At 40.5% G+C, this 22858-nt stretch overlaps 1 protein-coding gene across 6 annotated transcripts in view; it reads right to left on the bottom strand.

The window, feature by feature from the left end:
* Nucleotides 1-22858, bottom strand: part of LOC146662510 (cadherin-10-like) — a 78977-nt gene that overhangs the window by 40292 nt on the left and 15827 nt on the right. For 5 of the 6 annotated variants that reach the window (XM_085419183.1, XM_085419181.1, XM_085419182.1 and 2 more), the window contains one exon: nucleotides 12884-13279. In XM_085419183.1, coding sequence (XP_085275309.1) covers nucleotides 12884-13117 — 234 coding nt within the window. In that variant the 5' untranslated portion in view covers nucleotides 13118-13279. Of the gene's footprint in view, nucleotides 1-12883; nucleotides 13280-14206; nucleotides 14231-22858 lie in introns of those variants that run through there. The other variant, XM_085419185.1, reaches the window with a different exon arrangement.

Below are 22858 nucleotides of genomic sequence, written 5' to 3'. Positions count from 1 at the left end.
GCGCACATCGGTGATCTGACCAATCTGGGCCCTGGCAAATAAACGCTGACAGCTTTTGATAAGTGTGTTTGGTGTTATTTAACAGATTCATATCATCTCTGGTAAACTGTCATCGTGTTGTGACGATACACATTCACCTCGCCTCTGTGAAGCTCGCGTCCTGCCAAGAAGAAAGCCAGCAGCCGGAGCGTGTAAAATGTCGCATTCACTGCTACTGTTACTTTTTTACTTTTCGCTGAAAGGGTGGGTGAGGGAGGGGACACACACACACACACGTCTGTGGGGTTACCAGCATGAGTGAGCACACGCCCCGCAGCCTGCCAGTCCCTGATGGATCAGCAGCAGGACCAACATGCCAGAAGACCACGAGAGCCCACTTGTGTGTGGAGCTCCTCGTTATTATTATTTGCTCTGTTCCTCCCTATCTAATGTTTAATTTTTTTCTGCATGAACAGCAGCTTAGCATGCTCTGACATTTTAATTCCACAGCCAAATCTCCCCCACCCCAACCACACACACACACACACACAACATATTTATCTCCTAGAACTCATCAAAAGCTTGTCCAGTCTTTTCTCCCCTCCCACTACTTCCCATCCTACTTCCCTTTCCCCTTTTTTAATAACCAAGGACACAGTAATAATTGCAGGGTGGGGTGGCGGGGGAGGTAGAGGGCAAAAAAGGAGAGCACATGTTTGCAGACACGGGCAAACATGTCAAGCATAAACCGAGGCAAACGCCATCCGAATGTTTACCCGCGTAAGTGGATGCCGGGATGTAATTCCGAGGTCCGTTATTGACACCTCATTAACTCAAGTGAGCCGGCACGTTTGATTTTGTCGGCTTGAATGCTTATTTTTTTCTCCCTTTTGCGCCGGTAGTTTCTGTTGTGTCTATAAAGGTTCTTGGCTCAGCCGGTGGACAGACTGAGGGGGGGATATTGTGCGTCGCAGCTGGGTCACGTGGGACCACATTGCAAAGTCTCCCTTCTCATCATATATTAAAAAGCTTTTCATCGCAGGTGCTCGGAAGCTTTACTAATTCATGCTGTTTTATCAGGGCAAAGCTGGCACATGTGAAATGAACAGCTTTGTGGATTAGCATCTTTAACACTGTTTTGTTCGACTGCTTGAATGCTGGTAAAAAAAAAAGACTGTTTTCATTCCTTTCTCTGTCTGTCTAACCAAGCCAGTCAAGTGTGTTGCAAAATTTTGACTATCCTCGGATTAGGATCTCGAGTGGAGCACTGTTTCATTCACCCACTTTGAATTCTGGTCAAAACAACTTTCCTGTTTTGTTTCGGGGTTGGGTTTTTTTTCGCTCTGCCTAACCAAGCCAGGAGAATATTCTGCAGAATTGTATTTGTTTTCTGTTCTGCTTTACAGTACGTGCTCCCAAACAGAGACTCAGTTGGCTGAAAACAATCCACTTCAACATTATTATCTTTCCCCCGCTGTTATAGCTGCAATGTCCTTCTCTATGATTGTCTATCAAGCTGCCTATCTCTGCCGGCACGACAATTCAGTTAATAACTGTTGAGTCCTCTCTTTCGGCTGAGATGTGAGATAGACAGTGTGACATATGCTGTGTCGACTGTCATTTCTATGGAAACAGAGAGCTCTCGTGGTTTTGAAGACTTCCTCCTTGCTACACTGAAGGATATTACAAGGAAGCTCGGAATATCGAACTCCAGCACTTGCTGCAGCGACCCCGTCCCTCCCAGTTGCCCACCTTGCCGGTGAGGAAAATTTACTGCTGCCCTTCTACTCAAATTAAGGAGGGGGGTGGTAAGAAGAAAAAAAAGACTCTCTTGGAAATCAATGTGGCAGCCCAACGTGCATTCACAAAAGCCCTTTGATCAATTTATATCAAAAATACAATTAAACTGTCACAGGGGGAGAAAAGAAAGCCACATGTGCATTCAGTTTGGTCACCAAGAAGCCCTGGCACATCAATAGCTTGCCTTTTCTCCTATGCCCTCCTATGGCACCAAATCGTAAAAAAAGGCAGGGAGCATGATGCTATATCCATTAACACTTGGACTTCTGGTCTTTTAAAAACAGAAAAAAAAAGCTCTGCAAAAAAAAAACTTCAACAGAGCCATTGCTTTCCTAAAGGCAGAGTTCAACATTTAGGGAATGGTTAGAAGACTAATGCTACAGTCACATCACACTGTCTCATTTCTGTTAGCATACGACCCCGCTGTGTACACCATTTAAACTGTGTGGCAGGGTTGGATGGTTTGGGTGAAGTACTACTGCAAATACTGACTTTTAAATTACACGGAAGAACTGAAGAAAAAAAAATACATTTTTTTCTTTTACAAACTGTAAAAAATACACATCAGAGCTAAACTGGACAGCCACTCTCTAGTAAGTAAAGTTAGACCTCAGTTACACAGTTCTAGTACTGGTCAAAGACTTCAATTCAATTCAAATTTATTTATAAAATTGAATCACGACAACAGTCGCCTCAAGGTGCTTTATATTGTAAGGTAGACCCTACAATGATACATACAGAGAAAAACCCAACAATCATATGACCCCCTATGAGCAAGCACTTTGGCGACAGTGGGAAGGAAAAACTCCCTTTTAACAGGAAGAAACCTCCAGCAGAACTTCCTGGCAACTATCAGTTGGTAGGGAACAATTTATATTCCACGGCCAGTTGACGAGTGGTTGCTGGCTATCACGAGGTGAAATTGGTTGCAAAGCAGTACGGAGTTGCACTGAAAATCTCTTTGACATTGATTTGGTCCCTAGCAGGTTGATATAGTTACCTGCAGTTTGTATAATTTTCAAACGTGTTGGTTGCAATAGTATAAGACTTTTATTCTGAAATTGAAGGTTTTCTCCATTAAGTCCATGTTTTATACTGTCTATGTGCCTGGTACAATCTATCACTTTTAGCTAGGTAGCTAGCATTGCCTTGTGTGACATTGTCCTCATCCTACTAGAGTTACTATAGTTTTATATTTTTAATTGATTTATGGAAGATTTGCCTGGGTTTCAATTTAGCCTCAGTTTTGCTTTAATTTGATTTAAATGCTTTCATGCCTGTGAAAACTGATCTGATTGTAGGTTTCATTAGCTTCATTAAAATGTACAACTATAAAATTATCTGACGCAGTATCATTTACACATCACACTGTCACTAAACACACAGATGCCAGGAGGACTTTTCATATAGTCTCCTGATTGTGATGACAAAACTGGCAGAACAACTTAAACTAAACTAAAACTAAAAACTTTGCTGTATATTTTTCATTTATTTTACTTAATTACTTGATTAATTATTCCAAATGTTATGTTTTGGGTTTTTTCTCTTACTGGCTAAAACATTGTTGGTGGACTAGATAGCAACCTTTTCCAAATTTAAACTTTTAGCCATTATGAGTACACTATCAGGATAGCTGGTTAGCTTAGCACAGCAAGAAGTTGCTTTTAAAAATTTCAAATATTTTATAACAAGACAAAACTGCAAACGTGAACCAACATTTTTTTCTCACTCTTAACAAACTGAAGCCTTTCACTGAACCAAATAACCAGATTGTGGCAGCACTTCTGCTATAATTTTATTCATATTTAACAAATAAAAAAAGTACACATTAGTTTTTGAGTCTCACACTGAACTAGCAGCATGTTTGTACTCTCTGCTCATACTGCCTTCATATTAAATCATTTTTTGCTTTTTAAAGAACTTATTTTAACATTGTACTCAACAACAAACAAATCCTCCCTAGCAAGAAAAGTAACTTCAATGGCCAAACTGCTTTATATGTCTTCACATCAATATATGGTCCGCATATAAGGGTGACGTGGGCCACAAGTGATCCCCCGGCCGCAAGTTTGAGACCCTTGGTCAAGTTACTGAGGTGTAGATTTTGCAACCTTTAGAAATATTACTTTAACGTTGCGCTAACCAGCTAATTAAGCATGTTATTCGTCATACAGATTTGAATTGAAAGTAAGTAAATGATCAGAAATGTAAAACTAACAGTTATGATTCTTTTGGTAAATGGTAAATGGACTAGTTCTTATATAGCGCTTTTCCACTCTTCTGAGCACTCAAAGCGCTTTACACAACTTGTGCATTCACCCATTCACACCCATTCGCACAAGCACAACTGACATTCACACACATTCATACTCCGATGAATGCATTGGTCAGTTTTGTACTCTCACTTATTTAACAGGATTATACATTTACTTAAATGTTAAACATTATGCAGTTACAGAACTTTGCAAATGAGATTAAAATCTCATTAACTGGCTAGGATTTGGTTGAAATCCTTCTTTAACACATTTAACTGTGTCAAAACAGTTTGTAATAATGTTTCTAAAATTAGTGTCTGTGTCTGGAGGGATAAAAGAATATGGAAGGAATGTGGAGAGTAGTCACACTCTCATCAAGAAAAAAAATGAAACTTGATTTCAGAGAATACTTGAAATGAGTCGATTTGCATGGGAAACAGGCTGAAATGTTCTCACTTTTCAACAAAATTGGAGTTCAAGGACTCAATCACAGAGAAAAATGACTCGTGAGGAAGAATTCCTTGTGAATTGTCTGTGAAACAAACTATAAAGCCTTTGCTTCAAGCCTTATATCATCAATAATGGCCTATATATATCAAAAACCCTTCATTCAATTATCCCACTTTGTTAAGTGACACGATAATATTTCTAAAAGCTTGTAATTTTCCCCCAACAATGAAAAACAAACATATTTCTGTTCCTAAATGCTTCATCTTGCAGTTTGAAGTGGGCTGAGAGGTGAAGTGGCACTCATCAGACATCTGTGCGTGATAACTTATAAGCGAGCTGTCTTTGTTTGTGAAATTAATCAGCTTCAAGAGCAGCAAATGTTAGCGCTGACTCGATCTGGTCGCCATTTGTGCTTCACTCGAGTTAGGCCAGAAAGATGGCACTGGAAACAGGCTGCTTAGGGCAATTAGCCAGTTAGCCTTTAAGGCCTTGTGTCCTGGCCTGTCGAGAACTGGCTGCCTTCTATGTAGCCAGATGGTAGCCTCAGACTGTGTACAAAAATAGCCTATCAAATGTCTGTTGATGTGTAAACTTGAGATATGCAGTGAGAGCGGCTGCGACATGAAGGTGAAATGTCACTTAACTTACAATCCTCACTTGTGGACATCTGACATCTCTTGTTTTGTGCATAATTTTCAGCATGTTTTATTCTAATTACAGGCAGTTGTCAACAGTTTAACTTTTTTGTATCACTTCAGCTACTAAACAGTCATAAATACACGTTTAGTGCTTTTTTTAAATGATAATTTTTGCTCTTGGTATCACAGTAGGTTCAAATTTAGATACGTTTGCACTGCATGACATTACTAAGAAGTGTTGCTTTTGTCTTTAATTAAGTGTTGCTTGAGCAGAAAGAATAATGCAACCTCTTTGCAAAAAAATAAAAATAATTTAAGTTATGTTTAAATAGGAAAAAAAACGAAATTAAATGAATGAATGTTGATACCATCTACATTTGGATTGGCTGCCTATAAACCCTGCTTTCACCATCCAATTCTCTCTGCCTCCAGGTACGAAATCTACAATGCAAACCAACACAAAGCAGTAGTATTGGTAACTTTCCTCAGGTGGGTGGAATGGTGGAAAAATTTAAGTAGGAAACCCTAACCAGCTAAAGAAAGAGTTCTGTTGTTAGGCGAGGCAAAGAAAGCAAAGAAAGAGACTGAAAAGAGAGACTGCATTGCTCCTATATTAGCTTCTATTCATTGGTTCTCAGCTATACTCACAATTCAGATCCTTAAAAAGTTCCAAATGATCAGTGCCCACGTCTGAAAGACCTCACTGCTCCATATTATCCCAAATGCAGGACTTCGCTCTTAGACTGCAGGCTATTAAAGATTATTCTTCAAACGTTCCTTTTCATGAAGCTTACAGTCAGGGCTGGATCAGGTGACCATGAACCAAACTTTAGTCATAGGACCAGGCTGCTGGGGGACTTCCTGTGATGCACTCCCATGCCTTTGTTTACCTTTTATCACCACTAGTTTGCGTTTTCTTCTGTTTGTCCCTGAGTCCGGTTCCTCTGTGGGTCACTTCCTATTAACAGGGAGTTCTTCCTCCCCACTCTCACCAAGTTCCTGCCTACAGAGGCTCATCTGATTAATGGGGGTTTTCTCTTTAATGCTTTAAGGTTACCTTGATACAACTGTTGTGACTGTTGCCAAACAAATAAAACTGAACTAAACTGGAAACCTCAGGTTGGGATTAGCAATGGTAGCAGCTCCAGCTGGTTCAAAAGCGGTCAAATTTTTTTTACTGTTGTTCCTCTACAATAATTAAAAGGGTTGTTATAGTCAAGTGTTGAATTCTAAAAAGATACACTACTTGACCTATTCTATCTGGAACTGTAAAATTAATAAACTCTTGTTGCAGTTGTTACAGCCATGCAAAAACAACACAATTCTTCTACAAAAAATATTTAAATGCCCTTTAATCCGTTGTTTGTGGCGTTCTCAGTAAATGCAATCCAAAACATGCTTTATCTTTTTAATCTGTGAGGAAAAAGCCTGAAGCAACTGTTTAATTAAGAAGCGTAATATAATAAATGTTAAATGGTCATTTTGTCAAGACTGTTGACTTGAATAGATGAACATTTACATTTTAACTGCTTCAAGAACTATTTTGACTGCAGATGTGTCAAAGGTTTCAATATGTTGGCGGCTCTACTGTTAAAGTCTAACTATTCTTTGCTCTACTTCAGTAAACAACATTGTTTAAAAGCTTAAATATCTCTGTGTGTTTGTACTGAATCAAGAATAAATTGATGCAATATTCCATATTTTATATTTCTTTTTTTTTTTTTTTTTTTTTTTGGCCTGTCCCGTTTGGCTCTTTTGCCATCATTTTATATTTCTAAACTGTAAGATTTTTGGTTTGTCTTGAGGAAGAAGGGATCCGTTTTAGCATCAACGTACTTGGCAACGTTGAATTTCTTTTTTACAGTATAAAAAATTTAATGACATTAAAATGAGACTCTAAAGGCTTTGATTCCTCATTGAGACCATCACTTGGCTCAGTTAAATTTTTTAATAAGTTGACATTTTTGTTTCCTTTGTGTCGAACTTTCTTGAGCAGGTGGGGCTGCTTTCACTCAGCCGAATAATGCCGGGCCAACGAAATACTTGTGATGTTGATGAGAGAAGATTAATTAATCTGACAAAACCAGTGGGTGTTTTAAACACTGGTAGGCAGGTGATAGCATGGAGATAATTGCAGGTGCCCTAGACATGTTGGCGTATCTCTCTCAGATATCACTTCGCCGCTGCAACGTTGTCAGACAGATGTTTACCGGGTGTCATCACCGCAAGACCTCATCGCGCCCGTTTCCTCCGAAGCTCACGCCCCCCCTCGTGCCCACACTTCTCAGAACACAACAGGGAACTTATCGCCCAATCAATAAACACTGCCAATGCATGCTCCAGGTCGCCACTGGAGACCTGCAGGGGCTGCCATGTCTAGAGTACAGCCAGGCCTGCGCCATATTGCAAACTCCTTGCCTCTGTGCCAAGGTGAGCAGCTGGTAATAGGGGGGAGTATGAACGGAGACCAAAAACCACCACCACCACCCCCAGCCCCCCCACACACAAAAACAAAACACACAAATCCCTGCACCTTTCCACTGCCATAAGACTCGCAAGTCCTTTCCCCAGGATGCCTCAACCGCTGAGTCATACAGGGCTGTGGAGCGTATTATGTCTGTATTCATCAGCCTTTTTTGTCTTTTCTGTGAGTTCTAGCCTATTACTGGAGGCTAGTATTTGCAGGTGCGTGCATGTGTGTGTGTTTGCATGTACGCTGGGGTGTTTGTTCACTACGCTGAAGACTCTACCCACCAGGCCCAGAACCACTGGGGCCTATCAGGGGCTGTAAATACTTTATGAGATATGATAGTGCAGCACAAACACTCCTCAACCACAGGCCATTAACCATTTTCAGTGGATATGTGCCCTTTGGTAAAGTAAGAAATAATGAAATAAATAAACATTCTCTTTCCCCCAGTGACAGCCCAGGCCCTCTGAGGCCTGTATGCAGCTCGCCTGCTAATGAGAGGCAGTGCAAGGCTTCCCTTTCTGCAGGAAAAAGAAAATCATTGGCCAATACAGCGAGATTAGCAGCCAACCAGCTCCCCCAACAAGCCACTGCCAGAGTCTTTTCCATCACATCTTGATCGCTTCTCTTAATTTCTTCCTGTTCCAGCTGCTTTTGTTACGCTTGCTCTGGAAAAATTGCAATTTCATTTGTTAGTACTTCACAGCTCGATAAAGCTGTTGTAAAGAGCAAAAATAAATAAATTAAAAAAACTAAGCCGAGGGAGATTGAGTTTACCAAATAACTGCAGACGCGATGTTGTAATTCAAGAGCAGTTTCATCATTCTATCTTTTACTGTGTGTCAAGCGCAGCTCCCTTGTTTATAATAACCTGTCATTGTGTTATTTCCAGTTGTTTTTTTTCCATCACAAACAAAAGCGGTTTTGTTCCATGCTGTGCTCGCCGGCTGCCACAATGTCATTCGCAGTGACAAAAGCCTTCTCTTTTGTGTTTCTTGTAGTTTTTCACCCATTTGGAGCCTTTACATGGCAAAAAATACGGCCTCCACCTGAGGATACAGATGCAGATGCTTGCACTCTATGTTGAGCCATGTGTTCAACTCAAAAGCTATTCATTCCCTTTAGGGCTTCATTCATCACTTGTACTTTATCTGGCAATTACCAAACAGTAATTGCAATCAGATAAGATCTACATACTGCAATCCTATGTGACAACTGGCTAGTGAGCTGACAATGAGGAAAAGCACCCAGCTGCACGTACTTAGGAGGGGAAACAACAAGTGCTCACAGTCATGATTAAGTGCGCTGCTCGAAGGTTGATGCTTTAATGGTGTCTTCGGGATATGGGCTCTTAGGTCGCGGCCTCCTACTCTCTAAGTATATACCTCACTCAGATAATCCATTCTTCTTATGCTATTAGTCCCTTTACAAGCTAAAAGGACAAGTGGGACATCAATCACCACTCTCCAAAGACAAAGTGGTTTGATCAAGCTCTGTATTTACTTTTGATCTTCATTCATTCTGGGGTTTTCTTTTCAACTTTTTTTTTGTTCTTTCTTGTATTTGCTCGCCCGCAAATGTTGTAATCCTTTTAGGCAAGAACTGAAAGTCAACCCTCACTCGGGGAGGACGTATGTTGCAGAATCTCATTTGGTTGGATGACTCCATCCTCCGTGGACGCATGATAGGAATGCAAAGCACTAGCCCCATTCAGCCCCTCGCACAAAACAGCCTTTCTTCCGACTCAGACATCCTGACCTTGCCACAACGCTTCACAATCTCCTCAATTACAGTAGGTTGGAAGAGGAGACTGATATCTTGACTTCCGCTTCGCTGCATGTAAAGCAAGCATTATTTGGCCCATCTTCTTGTGCACCCCCTCCCAATGTTATCTGGGTCGACACTGTGTTTTCATTTTGTTGAACAAATAATACCTTCAGCGGAAGTCATATTTCACTGTAGGGCAAGACAGCCGCTTTAGGATGGTTTGATGTGAGTGGAATGGACATTGTGCAAGCAGCCACAGAGCTGACAGTAAGCACAAAATATATTGGACAGCCGACAGCAAACAAAGCCCGGGGATGGATGGATGGAAGTCCGATATGTGAGCATTACCCGATTGGAGTATCACGTCACGTCGACTAATAGATGACGGGTTGATTCTCGTATTCGCGGGGACAGAATGATACATTCGTATACAGGACTTTATTTGTTGTGAAGGATGTCATTAAGCGGCGATCGTTGCCACTGAGTGTAGTTTGCAGAGGACAATTACATAGTGTATGTATTATGGTACCGAGACTAGGCACCACAGGTAGTTAGGTTCTGCCTATCAGTGCTATTATAGGAAATGAATATCAAAATTGCTGTATCACAAATTCAAAATTTTCTGTGTGTGTGACTGTAGCATGTAAACGAAGCAATATTTGGTGAAATGTGCATTAACTTGGACTGATAAATAACAGATCGCTGTCTTCATAAATATGTATTGACAAGACAGCACATAATGAAGCATTTTTAGATGAACATAAATAGCACTGCCTCAGTACTGAAAGTTCATGTTGTGTTTCGTAGATGGCGTCTTCATGCAAACTGAAAAACAAAAAGGTAAACAACTAAAAAGCATTAAGAAAAAAGACACTAAACAGAGAATCTAGGGACTGCAAGTTCTAATTTGCAAGAAGCAGTTCATTACTATCGCTTCTTTTGCACTGGTGGGTGATACGTTTGATTTTCCCATCTGGCCAGTTTCAGACGTGGGGAAAGCCACAGTCCCATTATTTTACTTACAGCAAACACCATTATGGAAAGGCTTGTTGAAACAATGTATAAAAAATGAATATAAAATAACCTTTTAGGGATTATGTTTTTCAAGTCTTTTCAGCTTTTCTTAAGAAACATAGATTTCAGGGGATTAATATATTTTCTATATTTTGGAAAAAGGCAAAAGAACGTCTTCCAAAAAAAATTATAAAATATTTTTCATGTGCGTCATTTAAAGTGAGTCGTCATAAGTCTCAGGTTATTGCACGTAAAGTGACAAGTGTGCCCTTGACCTTGATGCAAGTGTGACCTTGCATAATATGAATAAAGATCCAGTAGGTGAGCATTCTGTGCAATTTGGATCAAATTACAGAATAACGATTTTTGCAAATTGTGGACAGAGAAAGAAGCGACGTCTTCTCACAGCATGAAACCCATGAACTAAAACCAAAAATGGCCTATTCTGATATCTTAGCGTCAGGTTTAGGGTCAGTTTTGGAGTTTGGAACGATAACTTACACCTCACTATGTTAAAATGTCTTGAATACAAATGTACAATTAAAAATAGAAAACTATTTAAAATTTTGTTTGTTTGGGTCCTAGGCCAACAGTGTTGGAGTGTTTCTTGGGAAAAAAAATTTGAGCAAAAATTGCCACAAAATTTGCAAAAGTAAGTACAGACTAGAACCAAAGTAACAAAGTATCCACTACCACATGTAGGCCTACATAAAACAGCAGTCCTACAGTGCCTGTGTTTGTGCAACTGAATCAAATTAAAAAAATCCTACTTTAAAAACACAAAACAAAAGAAAAAGTTTCAGTTTAATTTTGACAAAATCCAGCTGCAGATCAAGGAGACTGACGGCCTTGGCGTTATTGATTTAAATAATTAGATTCATCTAGTTGTTTGTCAAAGTCACACTTAACCACTGGAGACGGGGAAAAAAGAGCCAAATGTTGGTCTGGAGCCACAAGTTCAAGACCAGTCACTGTGACAATTTCACTGCTTTACACATTCAGATCACACACAAGCCCATGGTTTCAGTTCAAGATTTGGAGAACATTCATCAATACTCTATTTCTATTCATTTCTATTCAATTCTATTTAACCTTACTGTTCATTTTAAACTGACGCCAACTGAAAAGAGTAAACTTTAACTTCTGCTGTGAAAGTTTGATCTTAAATTTGACTTAAAGTACTATGCAAAAGGTCCTGAAAGGTCTTAAATGTAACTCGTTTACCTGCAGACACCCTGTTTACAAATCTGAATTCTCAAAGACGCCCTGATAGCAGACATATACAACCAATCTCCAGAATCTACTTTGCTGCAAACATCTTCATTACTACAGCAGTCATTGCTGTTGGCACTTTCTGGTGATCACTTATCAATTTTACAGTCCAGACAGTTTTCGTAATGACGTTGGAGATTCTGTATGTGCTGCTATTTTCTTTTCCAAACTATAATGCTGTTATGGCTGCTCTCACCAAATACTTCCTTTCATTTCCCGTGAACAAATTGAAGATGGAAATTGAAAAAAAAAATATGGGTGCAGTTTAAGCCACACCAAACGACACTTGGGCCCAAATTGAGAGCTATATGTGCATGTGTATAAAACTACGAAAACACGACTTGCTCGTTGTTATTATAAAAATAATTATAGTACATAAAATGAAAATTCTGACCATTTTTATACAGGTTTCACTATAAACATCTTATATTTTGCATCAATAGACTTTTCCCATGTTAAATCTTTCAAATGTGAGAGAATCAGGTCCAGCTCTCACTAGCCTGACCTCTGCCATTTATTTTATCCAAGTAAAAGCACCCCGAGAGTAGTGCACTCTGGTATTTTTCTTGTAAATCTTTCCTTCAGATTTTTACTTAAAGCATCCTAACTTCATAAATATTAAGTACCGATGGCACTTCTACGGGGATTTACTTTAATAGATGAACACCAGCACTATCTGAATTTGAATTAGCAACTATCTATAAGTCGAGATAGTAAATCTGAGGAGGCATTCAGTACCTACTTTTGTCACTTAGTGCTTTTTTATGCCTGACATGCTTTCTGTATGCAATGGATACGCTTTAGTGTCCACAAAAGAGTTTTAAGGTTCAATTTCCTGCCTTAATTAGCGTACTATATTATGGCCATTTTGTTTTATTTCCATTGATGTGTCTGATTTATGTGCACTCACTGAAAAAGCTCTGAAAACTCATCCGCGGGGCTTATTGAGGTGTCTGTGCATGCACTTAAAACTGGTGCCTAGACAAAGCAGAACAAAAACCTAATCACTTTTTTTGTTGTTTTTTATCACATGTTGTTTTGTTTAGCCTGTGTGTAATGCTTGTGTGTGAGTGGATGGTCGGATGTGGGCTCATCTTTAGTCATGACATGAAGCTGCTGTGTTTCATCTGCAGCAGGTTTCGGTGTAACAGAGCAGCTGCAGTTTGCATCTGCCTGTAGTGCAGATGCTCTGCTGCATCTGACAAAGAAAAAGGAAAGAAAGTTGAGCCTTGTACTACCTTTCCGACGTACTGCTTATCGGTCCCGGTGTACTCCTCCAACAAAAAGAACTGGTTCCACATCCAACCTCGCTTAGAGCGTCTCAGTGGCACTCCGTTGGCATCCTGTCCTGTCAGTCCTGACCCCCTCCGCCCCCCTGTAGTCCTTCTCAAGGCCCTGAGCCCTTGACCTGGAGAGCTGAGGTGGACCATGGCCCACAGCACCATTAATATGCAAACTTTCCTTCTATCCATGGCCACGCCACCACAGCCTTCTGTTTTCTTTCCACTCCTCAGTGGTCTGTGTCCAGGGTTTTTTTTTGTTTGTTTTCAGTCAGAGTATCGGATCAGTTCTCATGCTGTAATCTACTGAAGCAGGAAAGGCTCCTCAGACTCACATTGGGCGGCAACCAGCATCTAGAACATTTACAAAGACAAAGCAGAGTGTCAATATTGGGAGGAGAGGAAGTAATTTGTTACTGCACAAGCTCTCGTTTTGTTTCATAACCTGTCGTTAACACCAGCTTAGTCTTCAGTGCACAATAACAAACATATATCTTTAAACACATCTTAAGAATCTACTGATATGAAGATCTATGAAGTCATTTTATAGCCACAAAACCTCAATCTTAAACATAAGGAAAAGAAGGAATTTATATTAGAAATGCAAAAAAAAAAATCATTTCACATAGACATTTCCATCCAAATCCTTGCCTTTACATTTCCCTTCACTTCTCATCGCTGAATCGCTTCAGTGAGCTTTCACTTTCCCTCCAGATGGAACTGATCAGCAGGAAAAAACCTGCGCGCTACAGGTGGTTTACTGCTGCTGGGAGCTTTCGTTTGCTTTCGCAGGTGAACTAAAATTAATTAGTTGTAGATTTTGTAATGAGCCAAACCTTCAGCAAGGTGCAGCTTCTCAAATGTGAAGATTGGCAGTTTCTCTGTGCTTTACCACATTTCCTAAAATAAACATTGGTAGTCTCGACAGTTAATAGCCATGGGTGTGGTTGATATGAACAAACACAAGCTGTACTCCAAATGAAAGACAAAAATAAATAAATGGCTGAAAAAGTTTCACAGAGACAAACCTATAAAACAACCCAAAAGATGAAGATTCATTTTTGTTTTGGAGGCAGTCCAATGCTTGGACTTTTTGATCATTAAAACGGCTGCACAAAGTTTTCCAAGTCAGGTGCATCTCCAGAGCTCCAAGAGAACTGCTATCAAGAGCTCAAACCCACTACAATAAATAACTTCAAGCATGTAGGCAGCAACGGGTTTGCATTTTTCTGAATTCTATCACAATTAATTGCTGTATTATGAAAGTTTGTATGTAATTACCAACTTGACCCCTTTCTCGTCGCAGACCGATTCCATTGTGCTGCCATTTTCTTTCTGTCTTGATGCTTTGAGGTGGCAACTGACCGTGTGCAGCTGCAAACCTACTAAACAACTATTTCAAAGGAAAGATATTTCAAGTTCATTGCACAGAGCTGCAGTAATTTGGGTTGTGCTGCAGTCTCCAACTAGTGTTTTCCCTAGTGTGTCTGCAGCATTATATTCACAGTTAATTTGGTCATGCAGTGCTTGATTTTCATGTTGCATTAGTGAAGCTGTGACAACATGAGTGCAGTGGGTAACTGGTTTGCATCTCCATTTTAGGAGAAAAGAATTTACATAAAAAACGCAATAATAATAATAATGAAAATCATCATCCATTTGTCATTGCTTGCTAAAGGCAGTGACCCATTAAGAGCAAATGTAAACATATCAGTGCAAGGCTTTGTTGAGTTAACATGATCACTTATTCTAATCAAACAGAAGGACTTGCAAATAATATTTGGCCTCTAATACAAGGCTGCTGCAAATATAGCAATGCTGGCCTGTGCAGCTTAGATAAATAAATGCCCCGGGCATTGTTTAGGAAACGTTGTATATCATTATAATTTCAACATTTTTTACATTCTGTGAATAATAGAAGTGAAACAATCTAAATGCATCACCTTGGGATTATTTAAAAACCAACTAGGTGACCCAGAAAAAGCTACATCACCCTTATTTTTTATTCCCATATCAAACCTTACACGTTGAAATCAAAATGCTCACGTCAAAAGATTTCGTGAAAATCAAATACAGGAAAAGCTGGGCACAAGACCAAAATGATAACAGGAATGCGAAGGGCAGACACGCTCACATTTCTGTATGCTGAATGTCAGTCATCTGATTGATGGGCAGGCTGAGTGCTGCCTAACACGATAAATTTAAGATTAGTATGTTTGCACATCAACGTATAGGCTTACATCTTGTACAGCATTTGTAGAGCTTTATCTGAATTAAGCCTCTGAATCAACATCTAATAGAGTACACGGCTGTATGTGGAGCGGCCCGTTCTATCTTTTTAAGCAATCTGCTTCTGCACACTTTATCTGACCCAGCAGAATGCCAATGGAGACCCCGGGCAATGTCGAGGCCCGTTTATTACCTTAAGATCAGGGTAAAGATACTGAACAAAATGACTGTTTGCAAACCATACAGAATGGCCCTTACGTGGGCGGCAGAATATCTGCGCTCTGTCATTTCTCCCACCCATTCTCTTTTTCTGTCCGCTGTCCTCCAAAGGCCAGTGAACACTGGCAAATGTAAGAGGGAAACGAAACAAGAAGAACAGCAACAGGACGGAGGTGGAGGAGGAGCAGAAGGTAAAAAGAGAAAGAAAGCCATGTATTATGCTTTTGTTCTCATTATTCCTCAGCGGCTGGGCGATATCCAGGCCGCCAATGTTCCTCAGCTGAGGTTTGGTAGGAGGGTTATCAGAGGGTCCGCTGGGGACCGTCTGCAACGTTCCTCCATATCGCGTGCTCTCAGAAGGTGGGAGCAGAGGGATGAGGGGCCTGGGGAGAGGGGCAGTGTAGCCCCAGTGTAAGGCAGGTTTGGTCAGCTTCCCTGCGCAGACTATATCAGAGAATGAGGAAACGATGTCTCTGGACATGAATTAAGTACCCTGACCTGCATGCAGAAGTGCAGCCAGATAGACTGAAGGGAGTGAGAGAAATGGAGCGAGAGAAGAGCAGGGAGAGGAAAGGTGTCGGCTGATGGGAGCAGAGCCGGTAGTGTTGTGCTGTTACAATACCAGAGTTTTTGCTGTAGATACAACACCTTAAGTTTAGTTTAAAATCTGATGCTGCAGAAATAAAGAAGAAAAAAACCCCACACATCAAACAACCGCTGAGATTCATACAAAACAGATGCCGCACTACATCGACTGGGACAGCTTTGCAGCAACTTTTGTACAGGGATTTTGATGTTGGTTGGGTGTCTTTGTAGCGGCTGCATATTTCTCCACTGTGCCAGTCTGTCAAGCTGTTTGTGGTGAAAAAGATTCGGTTCAAAACATAATGGAGAGTTTGATGCAATTGTGTGTTTTCAGCTTATTTGGCAATGTCTGCTGCATTGGCAGAGGTTCACGAAGACAGTTTGAATGTCTTATTTACTTTCACTCCTACAAGCCGATCCCAGAGATCAGCCAGGGCACAGACTCCAACGTCATGTAAAGATGCTTGTCGACTGAACTGTTTTTATTAACAATGCTGCAGCATGCTTTTGTTTGCCTTCCTTACATACCCAATGAAAAGAAAAGTGTCTCCTGGTGAGCTGGAGATCATCACAAAGTTTATCGGCAACCTTGTTTTGACAAAAGTTGAGATGCCGTGCAAAATGTAAACCAGGATACTGACTGGGAAGTGATTTAAACCATACACTTCATTGTATATCACAGATAGAAATGTGTGTATACATCTTTTTCTTTTTACTTTGGGCAACAGCATTTCGAGCTTCAGAGGTTTAAGACTCTAGTACTACCCAAACCCAATGTTTTACAGAAAAGCAAAACAGATTATTTTCTAAAAGAAATATGATTTTTTTTTTATGTGTGTCTTGGAAGAAGACTTTAATGAAAACAAAAACTATGTTTTCTGATTACCACGGGTTAGAGTTAAGGCTAGGGTTAGGACTGCTGGTTAATGCCTCAGCATCCAAAACTCAAAGCAATTCATATTGACACAGAGATTTTTGAAATTCTCTGAATCTCTTACTAATGTTATGCAGCATAGTTGATAATTTCCCCAGATTAATGCTAATAAGTCTTTCACAGTGGTGAGCCCGTTTACTTCTGAAATAGATGTGATTTTACTATTTTACACCCAATAATTTTACTGTTGTTGGTAATTAGTTAAATGTTGTCTTTACATTGTTTTTAATGAAAAACATAGTTTAAACGCTTTAAAACATTTTTATGCCCAAACCTTTATATTACATGTAGCACTTCTAAAACCAGAAGATTTTCAGACACATGTGTAGGTGTGCAATACTTTTTCCACAAGTACAATATTGTGCAAAAGGCTTGAATCACCCCTCATTATTATATCTTGCTAGGAAAATGGGAAATAGATGTGTTAATAGTAGTAAAAAATAGTAAAAAATAGTAATTTATTGAAACATATAAGGCAAAAAGAATTTGTACAATCCTTAAATATTTGGCATATACACAATAATACAATAGTTCCCCAGGCTTCTTCAGAGCTCTTCTTTGAATCTTGCCTGGTTTTTGTTCCATCCTCTGTGAAGATGATGCCACACTGCTTCAATAATGTTGAATCTGGGCTCTGAGGAGGCCAATCCATGACTGATTGGTCTGTTTGGTATTTCTGTCATGCTAAAAAATAAAGCTGTTGCCAATCAGATGCTTTCCAGATGGTATTACATGGTGGATCAACATCTGTTGGTACTTTTTTTGTCTTCATTGTTCCATCAGTTTTAGAAAATGAAGCCCAACCATAACAAAGCCTCCAATGTGTTTTACTGCAGACTCTTACTGTTCTATTGCTGCTGATTTGAGTCTAGCTCTGGTGTAATTTGGCGTTCCTCGTTTTGTTCAAGTTTCTCTTTTATGCCGCTTCTTCTTTTGTTCGCCACTTGTTTAGTCATTTAAGGACACACTGCACACCATGCTGAGATATACCAAGTTTTTAGCTAATTGGTCTTCTGCAAATCACCTTGCTGGTATAAAAATACTATTTTATGCAAGTCAAACTGTGTTTTCTTTGGCATTTTTCATAAATTGATCTAAAGAAAAGGGAAAAAATTATGTGTTCTCGCCACAGGCTGCTAATAACAAATATACAATTTCAAATTGGTTATTTGGTAAGTTGCCTGTTATGTGTTTACACAACGGTCCTTAACAAACACAGAAAACACTGTAAATGGTAATTTTCAAGGAAGAGGTGAATGTCTTCAGAAAGCCTAGAGAGCTACTGGTCAACACAACTTTAAAAACGAGGCAAATTGCAAAGACGTTTGGGTGACTCAAGACTTTTGCACAGTATTGTATTTAATTTAAAGGCCAAAACGTAGAGATATTTAGTTTAGACTTGTATCCAAGTTTCTTGAATATGAGAATCCATATGTGAGAAACAGTACCCATATTTAACTTGATATATACTAGAACCTTAAGCAGATAAACGACTATTAAAAAGACATGCTGATGAGTTTCCATTGTCCTTTTAAGGAATAAGTTACCTTTTGTACACATTTCAAAAGAGGACTGATCAGAATGGTCTTAAAAACTAACCATCTCTTCAGATTCACAAGTGTTAAGTTGTTTATGACAAAAGAAAAATATCAGTAGAGCTGCTGCTGTTTATTTTTTCTTTGTATTCACAAGCGTGAATGATGGCGTGTCTTGTGGACTGCATTGTGGCACGACTTCAGAGAAAACCAGATTCTGTGATCTGTTAAACAAATGTCAAACCGAGTGTTTGTTTATGTCGCCTAGATGAGACGCTGAACTTCTGCATACAGGACACACGTGCCTAAAGTTAGATATCAGGTACTTACTGTGACAACACTAAGGGGCAAAAGGGGTGGGGAGTGAAGGAGAGGTAGAAACGTCCTGTCAGAGCAGCGTCAGCAGTCAGACTAGGAGACTGGCCCATCCATTACGCTACCTGTCTTCTAGAGGCAGCCAAGGCATGCCCTGTTTTCCCCTTATGAGGCAAATTGAAACTGGGGGTTAGGTCCCCTCTTTCTCTTTTCCCTCATGCGTTGCAGTTTATAGCAGTCCCCCCTCCTCCCCCCTCTCACATCTCCATCCCCATCCCCCGGCGTATGCCTGCTTTGCTTGCATAGGCCTAAGCTGATATGCATTATCGCTGGGCTTTTTCGCTGAAAGCCAGTCACTTTGCATGTGTCCTCTGCCTGGCTCAGCACGGGGTGGGGAGGGTGGGGGTGGGGGGAGACTTCCAGGTCAACAGTGCGTGCGCTGATGGAGGCAGGTGAAAGTGAGATGGACTGTCAGGCTTCTTAATAATGCCCGTAGAGAAATAGTCTCTCAGACCACCACCCTCCGCTTTCTACTGCAACTCACAGGCCAGACGCTCTGTTTCCTATCCAAATTTGTAAGATGACTGGATGATTTTTCCCCTGCTCTCTCTCTAGTTTTTTCCCTTTTTCATTTCCCTCCCCCAACTCCCTGTTCTCTCGACTTTATGAATTTACTTAATTGACGCTGGAGAGGAGCATGTGGGACTTTGTGCTATTGATTTGCTGTAGGCTTCAGCGCGGTTGGAAATACCAGCCAGTCTCTGGGGTGGACTCATGAAGCTTTCTACCTCCAGTCCCTCAGCACTGGGAAGCCGGCCTTTTCAATGGATTTCTTCATAATGTCACTGTGGAAAGCTAATGCTTTCACTACATAGAGGGCTCCACTGTCCCTAAGGAGCGCTCGCCCCATGACCACATTTGTCATACCCTAGAAGCCATATTGTACAGTCCCCTGCTCTGATAATTCTCTTGACAAGGGACCACGACCAGGAGTAAGTCAGCTAAAGCTTGATTTTTGCTACGTCAAAAAATGTCACGGCTGGTTAAGAATGCTGCGGTGCCACGTGGAGCCCAGTGGCTACGACAAAAACGCTTGCCTCTTTACATTTATACTCTATGAGGCTGACGTTGAATGAAAGAAAGGATGGAGATTTATGGGAATTTCTGGTTTCTTTTAACTTGGATCTTATTTTCAGTACTAAAATACATCATTTGTATTTGCCTTCCTTAAAGAAGTCTGAGAGATCAAGAGAACGCAAAACTTAAACTAGATATACCAAACCCAACTGAGGTCAAATTAGTTGGCAGAAAAAACAAAGAAGAAGAGAGAAAGATATCACTCTTGTAACAATGTGTCTACTGCATCCATCACAGTATGCAGACTGACTGTATTATACTATGAACAACAAAACTTGGGTGTGCACATTTTGTGTGTTTACCTAACGCCTCTCAAACAGCCCAACAGCGCAGTCGTAGACCCCGTGGGAACCACAGGACTACGGAAAAATGTGCATTCCATGACTGGCTGGAAAGTGATTCCTGTGCGCTGCTGGGTGCTGCATCAAAAACCGCCTTATGATTGCTATGGTTACAGTTTCCAGACAAGTTGGTGTCTTGCGTGCAACCGCTCGCCAACTACTCGTAAAGTGGTAGCGAAACATAAAAAAGGATGATCCAAATGTAAAATGAAGAACGTTCATCTGCAAAGTAAAATTTGTGCCTCACCGCTGCAGCCAACATGTTTCAAAAAGTGCAACTTTTACTCACTTTTCACACTTTTATTACTGCATGAGTAGATGGTGAGTGTTTGGAGACGCAACAACATGGTCTGTGCAAACTATAGGCACCAGTGGGAATCTGCTGGTGATCAAAGCAATTGCAAGGAGGGTTTTGGTGCAGTGCTGCATACCTCTTTGCAACCAATTTCACCAAGCAGCTGTCGGCGATATCAAAGAGCTAAATATATGTATGTATGGTACAAAAGTGATTTTGGTATCTATAGCTAAGTTCCCGATTTGTAACAACAATAGTTTTTGGTTAATCTTCCTATTTTAATTGCACTGAGACCAAATCATGGATTATTGTGGTGTGGCCACTCTGATGGACAGGCTCCTGTTTCAGCTAGCTGTCTGCTATTCCATTAAGCATACTTGATGCAATTATTAGATACATAATACAATTTTCTCTACCAGTAATAATTATACATTCAAGAAATCCACATTGAAGTATCCTATTTGTGTTTTACTCAGAACTAAATAGCAGGTATTTATGTTTGTGCCATGCACTCATTTGGTCTATGCATTCGTCCAGATAAAAGGCAGACATAGACAATATGCATAGACTGTGGTCACTTCTGTGTGCAGAAAAACAACATGGCAGTGGCCAGAACGCCATAAACAAAACAAACAAAACCAATTAGCGATGCTGCACCATTATTATGCAGTTTAGGATTTTAACTCCAAATAAAGTTCATCTAAAGGTTCTGCTACTTCCTCTGTGTTTCTAGATCACACTTACGGTGAGTACAATGTAATTAAAACTGAGAAAACGGAGAAATTATGGTGGAGGACTACAGGCTAAACACAAGCCGTAATTAACCCTAATTTTCTGTTAAAGAAAGAAGAACCGGAGCAAAAACGTGTAACCGAAGAATAAAAATGAGTCTGCTCTTGTTCGAGCCATCTTCCTCGAACGCCCATTGCTGTAGGTGAATTTTGAAACAGAGGTCTCGTCTTTCCCTGTTTGCTTTCTCAGGGAGCACCATCGTCATAATGAAGGTGTGTAATAGAACATGACACCATAATTATATTCTCCCAGTTAAGAGGCAGTGTTTACAACAAGCACAAGGCTGCCTTTATTTTCTCCCTCCTTGCACACACACACACACTGGCTGCCTCGCCTGCCCCGTCTTCACTTCATATCATGTGCCATTTAATTGCATTAAAAAAAATGCTTGATGAAAAAATGAAAAAAGTAAATTGCTTTAAATTGCCTGTCACAGATTGTGTGGAGTCACCATAGAGCAATAAGACTTGTGCTTTGTGGTGGGTGCTGGGTAAGCAAGATTAATGTGTCTGCTGCCAATTTTAGAATGCCCCATGATTCTGCGCTCAAAGAATTGCCTGGGATAACATTTTGAATGAGAGCAATTAGTTATTAAATGCATCTATCGGGTTTATCGAACACAGGACCGTGAGGATAGAGACAGGGACAACGTGAGCTGCACAAATGCATTCATCAATACATATTGGATCTGGCCAGCTAATGGCCTTTTCTGTGAACATGGGCTGTTACAAACAGTGGGCCTGGGTGGCATTTTAGCCTAATCTAGAGTAGATTACTCCTCCTCTACTTCTCCCACCTTCTCTTCTCGTTTTTTTTATTTTTCCCTAACGAGGGATATGAGCAACACGGCAAAGCACCCTATCGCGCCCGTTGAGCCGAAGACTTGCACAGCAACCCAGAAAAAAACCCCGGGGGTGCAATTAAAAGTGAGAGAGGAGAATGTCAGCCGAGTGGCTGAGCAAGGGAGACGGGAAGGAGGAGGAGGAGGAGGGTTGGTAACTGGTGCCACAGGTAACCTGGTCATGTTACAATCCACAGAGGAGGCCCTTATAAGGCTGCTAATGTGAGGAGGTGTCAGCAGCAGGTTGTTCTCTTTGGCCTCCCCGTTTCCTCGTCCTTGCTTCATCTCAGACTCGGTTTGTTAAGTCCAACTCAGAGTGGATGTCACAATCCATGTTATGCCACTCGCTGGAGAAATAGACAGCCTAAATTCCAAGCGTGAATAGGGAAACACTCGACCCAAATGTGGGAGTCTCCATTTGTCTTATTGCCCATGTGGGTTAGTGGTTCACAACCGACTTCCCTGAAGCCAATTATGAAAAAAAACACTGAGCATCTGGGTGAACTTTTGCTCCCTTTTCCCGTTTTTGCAGCAAAATGGAAACCAAGACAGGAAAAAAAGCAATGTCTTCACAACCCTGTCAATATATATTGATCTTTTGTTTAGCTGAGAAACTCTGTCTAGACACACTGTCAGATTGTCTTGAAAATAACTTCACTCCACTCCAATCTGATGTACAGACGTGCCCACTGCCTCACAGATTAAGGCAA

This window comes from Rhamphochromis longiceps, linkage group LG9 (genome assembly GCF_057381845.1).
Source record: "Rhamphochromis longiceps isolate RC_006_pf linkage group LG9, R_longiceps_female_GT1.1, whole genome shotgun sequence".
Taxonomy (NCBI): Eukaryota; Metazoa; Chordata; class Actinopteri; order Cichliformes; family Cichlidae; genus Rhamphochromis; species Rhamphochromis longiceps.
Note: the sequence above shows the minus strand (reverse complement) of the source record. Positions and strands in the feature narration are given on the sequence as shown.